Source organism: Rutidosis leptorrhynchoides, chromosome 5 (assembly GCF_046630445.1).
Source record: "Rutidosis leptorrhynchoides isolate AG116_Rl617_1_P2 chromosome 5, CSIRO_AGI_Rlap_v1, whole genome shotgun sequence".
NCBI lineage: Eukaryota > Viridiplantae > Streptophyta > Magnoliopsida > Asterales > Asteraceae > Rutidosis > Rutidosis leptorrhynchoides.
The window spans coordinates 210960642-210974560 of NC_092337.1; the positions used below are offsets into that span (position 1 = coordinate 210960642).

Below are 13919 nucleotides of genomic sequence, written 5' to 3' on the forward strand. Positions count from 1 at the left end.
TCTAGCCTGATCAGCTGGGATCGTGTGCCCGTACAAGCCGCCGATCCTCATATTGTCTTTGTTTGTATGCTTGTTGGTTGTAAGAATGTTAGCTAATTGTTGTATGATGGATTGCTTAAGCTTAATCTGTAGACAGATACCATTCACTTAGCGGTGCGCTAATTCCCTACATTCCTCCCCCTGCATGTTTAGGTACTGCTGATGGGATCGGGCCGTGAGGTAGAAGATATGTTTGACTAGTAACTCTGATGTAGACTCTTGTAATTGTGTTTGTAATAAGTAACACCGTTTGTGAAAGTTAAACTTGATTAATAAGTAATACAATTTGTGAAAGTTAAACTCGATTAAGTGGCTTTTGTACTAATGTAATTAATGTTGTGCTTTTATTAAGTAAGACTTACGCTGTGTTTAAAAAAAAAAAAATTTGGCCGGTGTTACAAGTTGGTATCAGAGCATAGGTTTGACAGAAAGTACATGCGTGTATCGTGGGTGGGGCTAAGTGAATGTAGGGATACGTGTACGTTAGTTGTGTTGAGCTAACTAGTTATCCACTAATCTTTTGTGTAAGTTGTTTTGTAGCACATGTATGGCTGATACAGATACAAACGCTATCGGCCGACAAACCACGGAACATACAGAGTACCAAATGAGGGTGTTGTGTCTGATGATGATGATTAGCAGAGTTATATTCATGAATGAGAAAGTAAACTGAAAGAAGCTCAGGATAGAATTACTGAGCTTGAGCTGGTAAATCCTGCGAGAAATGATGATACCCCACTTGGATTTCTGACAGTACAATCCCAAACAGTACCCAAGATGAACGAGACTCAATTCCAATACCCAGGGCAAAATCAGATACCTCAACAGTACTACATGCCACCACAAAATACTTTTTCTTTTCAAAATCCAATGTTGATGAACCCGTATCAAATACAGATGTTCCAACAATCGTATGTTCAACTGTAACACCCCGTTTTCCCCGTATTGGATATGTAGGTGTGTCGTGTATGTACGACTAGTTTATGTAAGATTTGAGGCGTATTCGTGTGTTAAAGTTCGTGTATGTGAGTAATGATCAGACCACGCTTTGGGTCGCGGCGCGGTAGAAGGGGCCGCGGCGCGGCATACAACTGGTTTCAGTTTTCAAAAAGCACGTTAAGACAGGCACTAGACCACGGCTACAGAATAGGCTGCGGCGCGGCAATGAACTGAAATCAGGATCAGATGGCATGAAAAACTGATCCCAGACCGCATTGTATGTCGCGGCGCGAGGAAGAGGGCCGCGGTGCAGCACCTCTGACGAGATGGTTCCAATTTCGTGTTTTAAGGGTTTTTAGGGGCATTTTGGTCTTTTCGCGTATGTACCAGATTGAGATCTTAAATCCCATCTACCCATTTCATTTCCTTTATTTCATTTCCTTTATTTCATTTTCCTTTTCTTTCTATTTTTCCTCTCAAACTTCAAAACCCCATTTGATTCAAAGTGAGATTTGGAAAGGAAGAAGCGGGATTCGATCTTAAGCATAAGAGGCAACCTTTTTCTCCTCGTTCTTGGCTTCAAGGTGATACTAGCGGAAAGCTGTAACTCCGAATTTCGTTTTTGTGTCAATGTTCATATTTCTAGGGTTTTGATTGTGAGTTCATAGAGGAAACCCCATTAGTTTTTAATTAAAGATTAACACCAAGAATCGGGTTTATTATTGATGTTGGCGGGTTTTGGGATTGATGTGAAAGTTTATGCTTGTAAGACTTTTAAATTGAGTGTAATCACTATGATTAGTGATTATGGAAGTGTTGGAACTCATTTGGGTGTGTTTGGTTGACTAATTTTGAATTGGGTCAAAATTAGTATTTTGGTGTCAAATTGGGCAAGACAAGTGTTTAACACTTGTGTTGAGGTTTAATTGGCTTATTAGGACCATTGTCACTAGTGTTAGTGATTATTGGTTAGTTTGGGCGCGGTTTGTGCTTGGAGGTGCATTTGGGTTGAGATTGCACTAGTTGTCAATTTGGGTTGGTTTATAAATCCTCCCTAATTGTGTTGTTTGTTATATAATTAATGGAATAGGTACGTTCCATTGGCGTTTGCGGATTTTGGTTTGGCATCAATCAAGACTTCAAAGTGAGTGTTAATATCCTATGTGCATATGTATGTGTAGGATGGGTGTATGTCGGGTGAAGTGATTCTCAGCTATAGAGCTCACTTCACATATAGGTGGATTTGATGGACTTGTGTATGGTCCAATTGGCACGGTTGTACGTTTTGGTTGATCACCTTTGGCGAGGTGCACACTTTGTGTGTATGTTATCACTTGTGCTTGTGATGTTTTTTACATAACCCCAATGGCGAAGGGTTGATATGGAGTTGTGAATTGGATGACCCTGATGATGTGGATTTGTATAATCCTGGGATCGTGGGTTTTGATATTGGGAAGTGAGTCACGTGTGGATGCGGATTCACGATGACGCGTGTAGTTCGGTCATCTTATTGAGGTAGTGATCTCGTGTGGTTGCGGATTTCTGAGGCTCGTGTAGTTCGGCCAACCTCGATGTTGTTGTGTTATTGAAGATAGTAGTCTCGTGTGGATGCGGATTTACTAAGGCTCGTGTAGTTCGGCCAATCTTCATGTTGGTAATTGGTAGTCGGCTTCGGTATTGGGGTTAAGGGGTTAACCTTGGACGTTTATATTGTTTTATATTGTTGTATTGTTGTGATGTATCTAACCCTCCGGGTGTAGCTTATTGGCGTTATTCACATCATCGTAAGTGAATTTATATTTGTTGATGTATCTTTAGCTTGTTGCTTAGTGATCGTACGATATGCTTAGATTAGCTTGCCTTTATGCATGGACTCCGGTATGTGCTATTTGTTTATTATTGTGCGGCGTGTCCATTTTATGCATATATATGTATGTAGTATATTTTCACTCACTAAGTGTTAGCTTACCCTCTCGTTGTTTACATTTTTATAGATTTGCATGGAGGCTGTGGCACGGGTAAGCGTAGGAACTAGTGGACTCGCGTAGATTGCTTTAGAAGACGTGCTTTTGTATTGATTAGGATTGGGTGGCGTATCCCCAATCACCATGCTCAGTTTTGTTGGAAATTAAAATAGTTGGGTCATGTTTGCCCGTTCGGATATTTAAACTATGTATTAAATGTTTTAAAGCTTATTGAACTTATTATTGTGTTAAAGATGTTTTTGGAAACATAAATGGGACATAAATATTAATGTATAAAAGAAAAATTTTATGGGCCGGTTTAAATACGGGTTGGGTTGTTTCAAGTGGTATCAGAGCATGGTCTAAGGGATATAGGTGACTTGAGATAGGTGCCTAGACTTAGACTTTTGTGTGTGCTTATCTGTTGCATGACTTGTAGGATTACGGGTCAGAACGGGTTATAGTTAGTGCCTTGTTTGTAGTTGGACAAACGTTTATATTTATAAGTGGATACTAATAATATATTAGTGCGTTGTGTTTTGTTTATGTTTATGTTGGTTATATCATCGAGTGAGGTGGTCGTTGTACTAACGAGTTGATAAGGCGTGTGTGCATAATAAGGACTTACAAACCTTAATACGGGTGTAAATCGTGTCTAACAAGTGATGTACGATGAGTGTTAAGCAAGATGGGGCGGTGTTGTGCGTGTTGTTTTATACGATCGTGGACTAATCATTTTACATTCTTTAGAATGACGACGCGAAACTAGATCGAGACGAATAACGACGAGTTTAACACTAGAGTTACGGCCTCCGTGGCGGTGCAAATGGGTGCGTTTCGAGAAGAAATGGATAGGAAGTATTCTGAATTTCAAAGTAGGGGTGAAATGGAGCGTTGTCATAAGAGCTTCATGAGGACTAAACCCCCCGATGTATGACGGGAAACCGGATCCTTTGGTAAGCACAACATGGATCTCGGATGTCGAAGGATGTTTTCGTACTATTGAATGCCCTCCCGAGAAGAGGACAAAACTCGCTAATAGCTTGTTGCGGGGTAGGGCGAAAGATTGGTTGGACAGTAAGATTGATCTTATCGGTGGTGAGCCGTTTACGGCGTTATCGTGTATAGTGACCCGAACTTTTCCATGATTATTCCATGATTATATATTAAATGAAAACTATATTTTCATAATTAAATGTTTCCATCATGTTAAGCAATCAAACTTGTTAAGACTTAATTATTTGAAATGAGTTTCATGTAGACAATTGACCACCCAAGTTGACCAGCGATTCACGAACGTTAAAACTTGTAAAAACTACATGATGATATATATGGACATATATATGGTTAACATGAGATTATGATAAGTAAGTATCTCACTAAGTATATTAACAAAGTGTGATATACATAAAAAAAAATGAGAATATTGAATTATGAAGCTCGAAATGATATACATAACCATTATCGTTATAACAACGTCTTACTAAATACATATGTATTGTATTAAGATATTGAATACTATATTTAACATGATAAAATGATAATTCAGTATATCATTGAGTGTATTAACAATGAACTATACAAGTAAGATGAGACTACTAACTTAAGGATTTCGAAACAATATATATATGTAACGATTATCGTTGTAATAGTATTTTAACATATATATATGATGTTAAGATATATTCATACACCATGTTATCATGTTAACATAAAAATTTAACATCTCATTTAAGTATAATAACAATGAATTAATTACATTTAACAAGATCGTTAACTTAAAGGTTTCAAAACAACACTTACATGTAACGACTAACGATGACTTAACGACTCAGTTAAAATGTATATACATGTAGTGTATTTAGATGTATTAGTACACTTTTGAAAGACTCCAAGATACATATAAAAGTATTTCTACTTAACAAAAATGCTTACAATTACATCCTCATTCATTTTCATCAACAATTCTACTCGTATGCACCCATATTTACTCATACAATACACAGCTTCTAGATGTATTTACTATTAGTATATACACTTCAATGATAATCTCTTAGCAGCCCTTGTGAGTCACCTAAACATGTGAGAACCATCATTTGGCAACTAGCATGAAATATCTCACAAAATTACAAAAAATATTATAAATCATTCATGAATTATTTATAAGAAAACAAACTTACACATCCTTTATATCTAACCATATACCAACGACCAAAAACACCTACATACACTTTCATTATTCAATTTTCTTCATCTAATTGATCTCTCTCAAATTCTATCTTCAAGTTCTAAGTGTTCTTCATAAATTCTATAAGTTCTAGTTTCATAAAATCAAGAATACTTTCAAGTTTACAAGTCTACTTCCAAGCTTTCTAATCCATTCCAAGTAATCATCTAAGATCAAGAAACCTATGTTATTTATAGTAGGTTATCATTCTAATTCAAGGTAATATTCATATTCAAACTTTTATTCGATTTCTATAACTATAAACTATCTTAATTCGAGTAAAAATCCTACTTGAACTTGTTTTTATGTCATGATTCTACTTCAAGAACTTTCAAGCCATCCAAGATCCTTTGAAGCTAGATCAATTTTTTTCACTTCTAGTAGGTTTACCTACTAAACTTAAAGTAGTAATGATGTCCATAACATCATTCGATTCATATATATAACTATCTTATTCAAAGATTTAAACTTGTAATCACTAGAACATAGTTTAGTTAATTCTAAACTTGTTTGCAAACAAAGTTAATCCTTCTAACTTGACTTTTAAAATCAACTAAACACATTTTATATATCTATGTTATATGCTAACTTAATGATTTAAAACCCAGAAACACGAAGAACACCGTAAAACCGGACATACGCCGTCGTAGTGAAACCGGAGGTTGTTTTGGGTTAGATAATTAAAAACTATGATAAAATTTGATTTAAAAATTGATCTTCTAGGAAAATTATTTTTCTTATGAACATGAAACTATATCCAAAAATCATGGTTAAACTCAAAGTGAAAGTATGTTTTTCAAAATGGTCATCAAGACTTCGTTCTTTCGACTGAAATGACTACCTCTTACAAAATTGACTTGTAACCTGTATTTCCGACAAAAACTTATGCTTTTTCTGTTTAGTTTCATAAATTTCAGTTAATTATGAAACCATATCAACTTGAATCACTCAAAACGGATTTAAAACGAAGAAGTTATAGGTAAAACAAAATCGGATAATTTTTCTTGTTGTAGCTACGTGAAATTTGTAACAAATATATACTAACCATAACTTAACTAACTTATATTGTATTATACATGTACTCTAACATATTATGTAACCTTGATAGACCATAGACACGTATGCAATGTTTTGACATATCATATTGACGTCATCTATATATATTATTTGGAATAACCATATACACTCTATATGCTGTAATGATCGAGTTAGCTATACAGAGTTGAGGTTGATTCCAAAATAATATACATACTTTGAGTTGTGATCGAGTCTGAGACTTGTATTCACTGGGTCGTGGATTGATTCGAGATAATATATATTGATTTATTTCTGTACTACTAACTGTGGACAATTATTTGTGGACTACAAACGTTGGACTATCAACTTAACAAACTTAAATCGTTAAAGCATAATAAAATATGGTATAATTATATTTCGATCATACTTTGATATATATATATATATATATATATATATATATATATATATATATATATATATATACATATATATATATACACACACACACATATTTGTTATAGGTTCGTTAATCGACCAGTGGCCAAGTGTTATTTTTCGATGAAGTGATAATCTGTGAAAGTGAGTTATAGTCCCACTTTTACTATCTAATATTTTGGGATGAGAATACATGCAGTTTTGTAAATGTTTTACAAAATAGACACAAGTACTTGAAATTACATTCTATGTTGGATTATGAATACCGAATATCACCCTTTTAGCTTAGTAATCTAAGAATTAGTGAACAGACACCCTAATTGACGCGAATCCTAAAGGTAGATCTACGGGCACTAACTCCCCCCATACTGGAAAATGGTATGCTTTACTACTTTGAGTTATTAATACAGATGGATTTCTGTTCTGGGGATATTCTATATGCATTTTTTTAATGTCGGTTACCAGGTGTTCAACAAATGAATGGTTTTTATGCAGTTCGCATGTTATTGAAAAATGGAAATGGAAATCTTGTGGTCTATTATTATGATTTGATAAATATATAGGTTAAACCTATAACTCACCAACATTTTTGTTGAATTTTAGCATGTTTATTCTCAGGCGATTATTAAGAGTTTCCGCTGTTGTATGCTAATTTAAGGACAAGAATTGGAGTCAGCATGCTTGTAATATATTGTTTAAAAACTGCATTCGGAGATTTAAATCGATGTGTAATATTGTTGTAAACCAATATGTAATATTCGTGTGTAAAACGTTATCTTTTAAATTATCATTACTTGATAATCTACGTTATGGTTCTTGAACCTTTATTGATAAAATAAAGGTTATGGTTTGTTTTTAAATAAAACGAATGCAGTATTTGAAAAACATCTCATATAGAGGTCAAACCTCGCAACGAAATCAATTAATATGAAACGTTTATATTCGATATGAACGGGACATTTCATCGTGGGACGAGTTTAAGGAGGAATTCTTTGAGGAGTTCCGGACATCAACTGACTTATCGGAATTGCGTAGTGAGTTGCGAAATTTGCAACAGGGTTCCATGGAATTGAATACTCTCAAAACGACCTTTATGGCGAAGGCTCATTTTTGCCCGGAGTATTTGGGAAATGATCATTTGTTGATGGAAGATTTCTATCGAACTTTGAATGACGACTTGAAGAAAAAAATTAGCAGAGGTCAGGAAAAATTGTTTGCAGAATTATTCGCCATGGCTAGGGGTTTTGAGTCGTATTCGCGATCAAAGATTGGTGAACCTTCAAGTAAGAGAAGGGTTGTTTCGTATGGAGCTCCAAGTAAGGGTGCAAGTGTGAGCACGGATAGTACACGGACGAGTATATCGGATTCTAGTGCATCTAGATGTTACAATTGTGGCGTGAGGGGTCACAAGTCTTGGGAATGTTCGGTGCCAAAGGGTGATGGCACGGTGTGCTTCAATTGCCAAGAAGAAGGACATCGTAAGTCGGAGTGTCCCGAGTTAGCGTGGACGGGTGTGGCGAGAAGACGTTAAGGTACTTTTCGTTTTACTAAATATGTCATTAAATTATTTATTATGTGCCGACTGAGTTCGGGTTTGTTAAATGCCTTGTGTGTGCATAGTATTATTATGGGTGATGTTCCTAATGGAATTACCCTACGGTGACGTTTTGATTAATGGGCGAAGGGCGTAAGACTTGGTGCAACCAAGCATTCCTTGGTGTTCGGGAAATGTTTCTACCAAGCCATGGGTATGGGCTTTGGTGTTCGAAGGTTAGAGCGTGTTCACTCTCGTGTTGAAGTTGATGAACCGTGTGGTTCGTCGGGTGGGTGAAACCCTTGAGGTCGAGTGTTTTGAATCTCGATGCACGTTGGTGACGGAGTCTACGGGACGTAACGATAGGTGCCCCTTTCATACCTACTAGCGTGGTGTTTGACTTCCAATGGTGTTGCGGTTATGTTGTACTTAGGGTACTAGAGAGAAACCCTTAGGTACACGAGTGACTAGGTTGAAATTTAACAAACTATAGCAATTGGATAATTGCGAGAGTAAAGTTTGTGTAGTTTGTGGTGAACTCTTCGTTCGAAGTGTTTAAGGATAGGTTAAAATCCTTCGTGTGCTAAAGGTGGGAGCAAGATGTGGTGATGGGTCATCTGAACCTAATTGTTAGTAAAGTCTACCTTTGGTAGCATTATACGATTGTACAAGATACGGTTATGGGATGTGGTTCCAAGTGGGGGGTTACACTCCCATACGAGGAGGTTTTAGTGTGAGATTTCGGATGGTGCTCTTAGTAGATCCGGAATTTGTGACGGGACCTAGATTTGGTCGATTTGTAGTAGAGTACAATTTCGGTTAAATTTTACTTATGGTTTCGGATTGAATTATCACCGAGGTGGTAATGTGGTAAATATTGTTGAGAGATAATGAACGTGTTGATGAGCAAGGTGAGATCCCTTGTTTAAGGGATGTGTGTGTTAGATTCTCTTCTAGAGAATTATTGTTTTGTGCCTATGTGCGATATAGGTGGTTCTTGTTCAAGTGCGTTAGCGATGTTTGGGTGGGCGTATGATTCATGTGCGGAAATTCCAGGCGATATGGAATGATTTTAAGTATGCGTATGTATACTTTGTTTTGGTGAATGGTTAGTGTATCCCGCTAGGGTTCACTATGGTGTAGCAGTGCGCGATGTTACACTACTCGTTGTTTGAGGCCATAAGAGCGTATGTGATTGGTGGGTTATTTTAACGACCCGTCCTAATCCATATGGACGAATTCTTTTCATTTGGTTACATCGCGAGGTACTTGACCTCTATATGATACATTTTACAAACAATGCATTCGTTTTTAAAAGACAAACTTTCATTACATCGAAAGTTGACGGCATGCCTACCATTTCATAATATAACCAGCTATAATTGACTTAATAATAATCTAGATGAACTCAACGACTCGAATGCAACGTCTTTTGAAATATGTCATGAATGACTCCAAGTAATATCTCTAAAATGAGCAAATGCACAACGGAAGGTTTATTTCATACCTGAGAATAAACATGCTTAAAAGTGTCAACCAAAAGGTTGGTGAGTTCATTAGTTTATCATAATCAATCATTTTCATAATTTTAATAGACCACAAGATTTCATTTATTCAATAATCATACACCCGCAAGTGTTTAAAATTCATTCATATGGATTGAACACCCGGTAACTGACATTAACAAAATGCATCTAGAATATCCCCAAACATATAAACATCGAAGTACTAAAGCAGTTCAAATTCTCTGACTGGGCGTGTCAAATCCCATAGATCTATCTTTAGTGGTAATTATAATAAACACCAATTCTTAGGCTACCAAGTTCAACAAGGGTGATATCCGGTATAACAATTCAACCATAGAATGTAGTTTCGATTTCTTATGTCTATTTCGTCAAACATTTATAAAAGCGCATGTATTCTCAGTCCCAAAAATATATATTGCAAAAGAATTTAAAAAGGGAGCAAATGAAACTCACGCTATTGTATTTTGTAGTAAAAATACATATGACGAAACTGAACAATGCAGGGTTGGCCTTGGATTCACGAACCTATATCATTTGTATATTTATTAATATACATAATCGTAATTGAACAATTATATATATATATATATATATATATATATATATATATATATATATATATATATATATATATATATATATATATATATATATATATATATATATCATTTGTTTATTAAAACACTATTTTAATAATACTAATATAATTTTTGAAGTATTAATAGTGGTAATACTAATAAATATGATGATATTATTTATAATTCTATTAATAAGAATATTGCTGATAATTTTTAATAATAAATCTCATAATAATGATTGTATCAGTAGTTTTTAATAAAATGAATAATTTAATAATAAGTAAGAACAAAGTTAACGTCTCTCTCTCTCTCTCTCTGACTTGCTCCACCCCAAAAAGCAAACAACCACTCCCTTCATTTTGAACGCATTTTGCTCTTAACTTTGATAGAATTAGAAGTCGTCACCATCTTCATTAAACTCGCTGCAATTTTCCGAACCTGAGAGTACAACTTTCGCCGACGATCCTCTCCAAACGCGCCGCCACGCGCAGCCTGTCAGGTTGCCGGAATAGTTCTCCGGTAATTTTTTTTTTCGCAGGTAATATAACGGAGCTTGTAGCAAAAGTACTTGCGAACCAGAAACCTAGCTAATCCGTTGTCTGCTGCTACCTTGTGCCGTCGGTAGCCGCTGTTGCCGGAACTCCCTTGTTCTCACAAGGCTGTGTTTGTTTTCTCTGACCCTTTTATTTTTCTTTTCTATAACCTTTCTTTGCTGTACATACGGTGTTGTCCTACATCTATTGGATTTTACATATCTTAATTCTTTTATACCTGGGTCTTTTGTTTTTTCGGCTCTAACCTGCTCTTGGTACCGGGTTCTTTAGTTTATGCATCTATAATTTCCTGGTGCTTTATTAGCTAAATTATTTTTTTACGATCATAACATATCTATATACCTACTGTTTTTTCTAGCATTATTTATTATCTATTATATAGATTAATTATTTTGAGACTCCACTAGCTTTGTACTTGTTTATAACTATTTTAAGGTGCTACTTGCTATTTTTATTTTTAACCTGCTACTTTTGGGTAGACACTTTTTCTTTTGTAAGTGTTATATAGCCTTGATTTTTAACTTGTATGAGTATTTTTATTCCTATTATTAACTATTAATTGTTATTTTGCACACTTACTTTTGTAATTGTTTTGTTAGCTTTTTTTTCCGGTATTTGTAACTCTTTTCTTTCTATTAGTGTGTTGTTTATAGGGTAAGATTCACTCGTCACTTTCGCATGGTTACTCGAGGTCATGTCCTGTTAGCTTAGGGGCGGGTAGGTCTAGAGGGAGTAGAGATACTCGTGTTAGGATTAGAGTAGGTAGTTGGAATGTAGGAACTTTGACTAGCAAATCCCGAGAACTTGTAGATACGTTACTTAAGAGTAGAGTGGACATATTGTGTGTTCAAGAGACCAGATGGAGAGGTGAAGAGGTGGTTGACATTGACGACTACAGGTTGTGGTTTTCGGGTTCTAGAGTAGCTAGAAACGGGGTAGGGATCTTTATAGGACCCCTTTATAAGGATAATATTGTGGGTGTGGATAGGTGTAGCGATAGGATTATGGCGGTTAGGTTAGTTATCCAGGAGGAGACTTACATGGTCATTTGCGCTTACGCACCTCATGCTGGTTTAGGAGATGAAGAAAAAAGCCGCTTTTGGGAATCGTTAGACGAAGTTGTGAGGAGTTTCCCCGCTGACCATCGTTTGCTTTTTGGGGGAGACCTTAATGGACATATAGGAACATTTTCGGACGGATATACGGGTGTCCATGGGGGCTTTGGGTACGGAATTCGAAATGAAGAAGGACGCTCTATTCTCAAATTCTCTGTTGCCCATGATTTGGTTGTTGCAAACTCTTTCTTTAGGAAGACGGAAGCACAACTTGAAACTTTCCATAGTGGGGGACATAGTACCCAGATTGACTATTTGCTGCTTCACAAAGGGGACCTTAGGGCTTGCAGAGGCTGTAGAGCCCTGACTACCTGGACCTGTTCCACCCAACACCGATTATTGGTCATGGACTTAGTTGTGCAGAGGCGGGTTACTAGGAGAGTGAGACCCGTCTAACCTAGGATCCTTTGAAAGAAGCTGAATGAAGTGAATGCCGAAACTTTTAAAGCATCAGTTTTGGAAAGAGTAGAGGCAGGAATGGATACGGTTACTCAAGTGGACACAGATCAGATGTGGAATAGTTTGGCAACAACTAATAGAGATGTTTCCAAGGAAACATTAGGTGTGGCAGTAGGGACATTGGGAGGACATAAGTCTAGTAGAGAATCATGGTGGATTAGTGATGAGGTTCAAACCAAAGTTGCGCTTAAGCAACTGAGGTTTAGGGAGCTCATTAGATGCCGGGACGGGACACGTGATGATAGAAATAGGGCAGAGGAGAGGTATAAAGAAGCCAATAGAGAAGCTAAGAAGGCCGTTGCCCGTGCAAAAGATAAAGCGTATGAAGATTTGTATAGAAAACTAGACTCTAAAGAAGGAGCAAACGATATTTACAGGATTGCAAAAGCGAGGGAGTGTAGGAGGAGGGATATAGATATCACCAAGTTTATCAAGGATGAAGCCGGTCAAACCATAGTGAAGGAAGAAGAAATTAGGAAAAGATGGGAAGGGTATTTCTCATCTCTTTTCGTGGGTGAAGGACTCGGGCGCCAAGAGGATCCACAGGACTTGGGAATAGGACAATTCAGGAACAACAACTTCTGTAGGAGAATCAGTCAGGGAGAAGTAAGATCGGCACTATGAAAAATGGGTAGAAACAAAGCTGTAGGACCGGACCAGATTCCAATAGAGGCATGGCGGTGCCTTGGCGACGATGGTGTCAGGTGGTTGACGTGTCTTTTCAATACGACGCTTAGAAGTTATAAAATGCCTACGGAATGGAGACTCAGTGAGATTATCCCCATCTACAAAAATAAAGGGGATGCCCAAATCTGCGATAATTATAGAGGCATAAAATTACTTAGTCACACTATGAAGCTTTGGGAGAGAGTGATTGAGACTAGACTTCGACGCGAAACTACGGTTTCAGAAAACCAATTTGGTTTCATGCCATGGCGCTCTTCGATGGAGGCAATTCATATTTTAAGAAGCGTTATGGAGAAGTATAGGGAGAAACAAAAGGGTCTAGAGATGGTCTTCTTAGACTTAGAAAAGGCCTATGATAGCGTACCGCGAAAGCTGATTTGGAAGACCCTTAATGTTAAGGGTATCCCAAGTAAGTATATTAGAGCTATTATAGATATGTACGATGGGGCGAAGTCCTGTGTTAGGACGCCTGTGGGAAACACAGAGTATTTCTCGATAGAAGTAGGCTTGCACCAGGGATCAGCCCTTAGTCCTTTCCTTTTCGCTTTGATCCTCGATGAGCTGTCTCAAGGAATACAAGAGAACATCCCTTGCTGTCTGATTTTTGCCGATGATATCATGCTTGTATCGGAACAAAAGGATGAACTTAATAGAAGACTAGAACGATGGAGGGAGGCCTTAAAACAAAATGGGCTAAGGATCAGTAGACAAAAGACGAAATATCTAAGGTGCGAATTCAGTAGGACTGAGGATGAACTAAATGTTGGAGGGAATATCAGCATTGGGGACCAGATCTTGCAACCACAAGAGTCGTTTAGATATCTAGGTTCGGTCCTCCACAA

At 36.9% G+C, this 13919-nt stretch overlaps 1 protein-coding gene across 1 annotated transcript; it reads left to right on the forward strand.

Annotated features, from left to right (window-relative positions):
* The first annotated feature begins 586 nt into the window (after positions 1-586).
* LOC139849251 (uncharacterized) lies at positions 587-12327 on the forward strand. Its single transcript, XM_071838910.1, has 2 exons — positions 587-703; positions 11470-12327. Exons 1-2 carry the CDS (start codon positions 587-589, stop codon positions 12325-12327), a joined length of 975 nt encoding a protein of 324 aa, XP_071695011.1.
* Positions 12328-13919: the final 1592 nt, after the last annotated feature.

Excerpts from the sequence above, each read along its gene's own strand:
- LOC139849251 (XM_071838910.1), top strand. The coding sequence starts at position 587 with ATGGCTGATACAGATACAAACGCTATCGGCCGACAAACCACGGAACAT. Across the intron at positions 704-11,469 it reads TTATATTCATGAATGAGAAA|GGTAAGATTCACTCGTCACT; the intron begins GTAAACTGAAAG and ends TGTTGTTTATAG.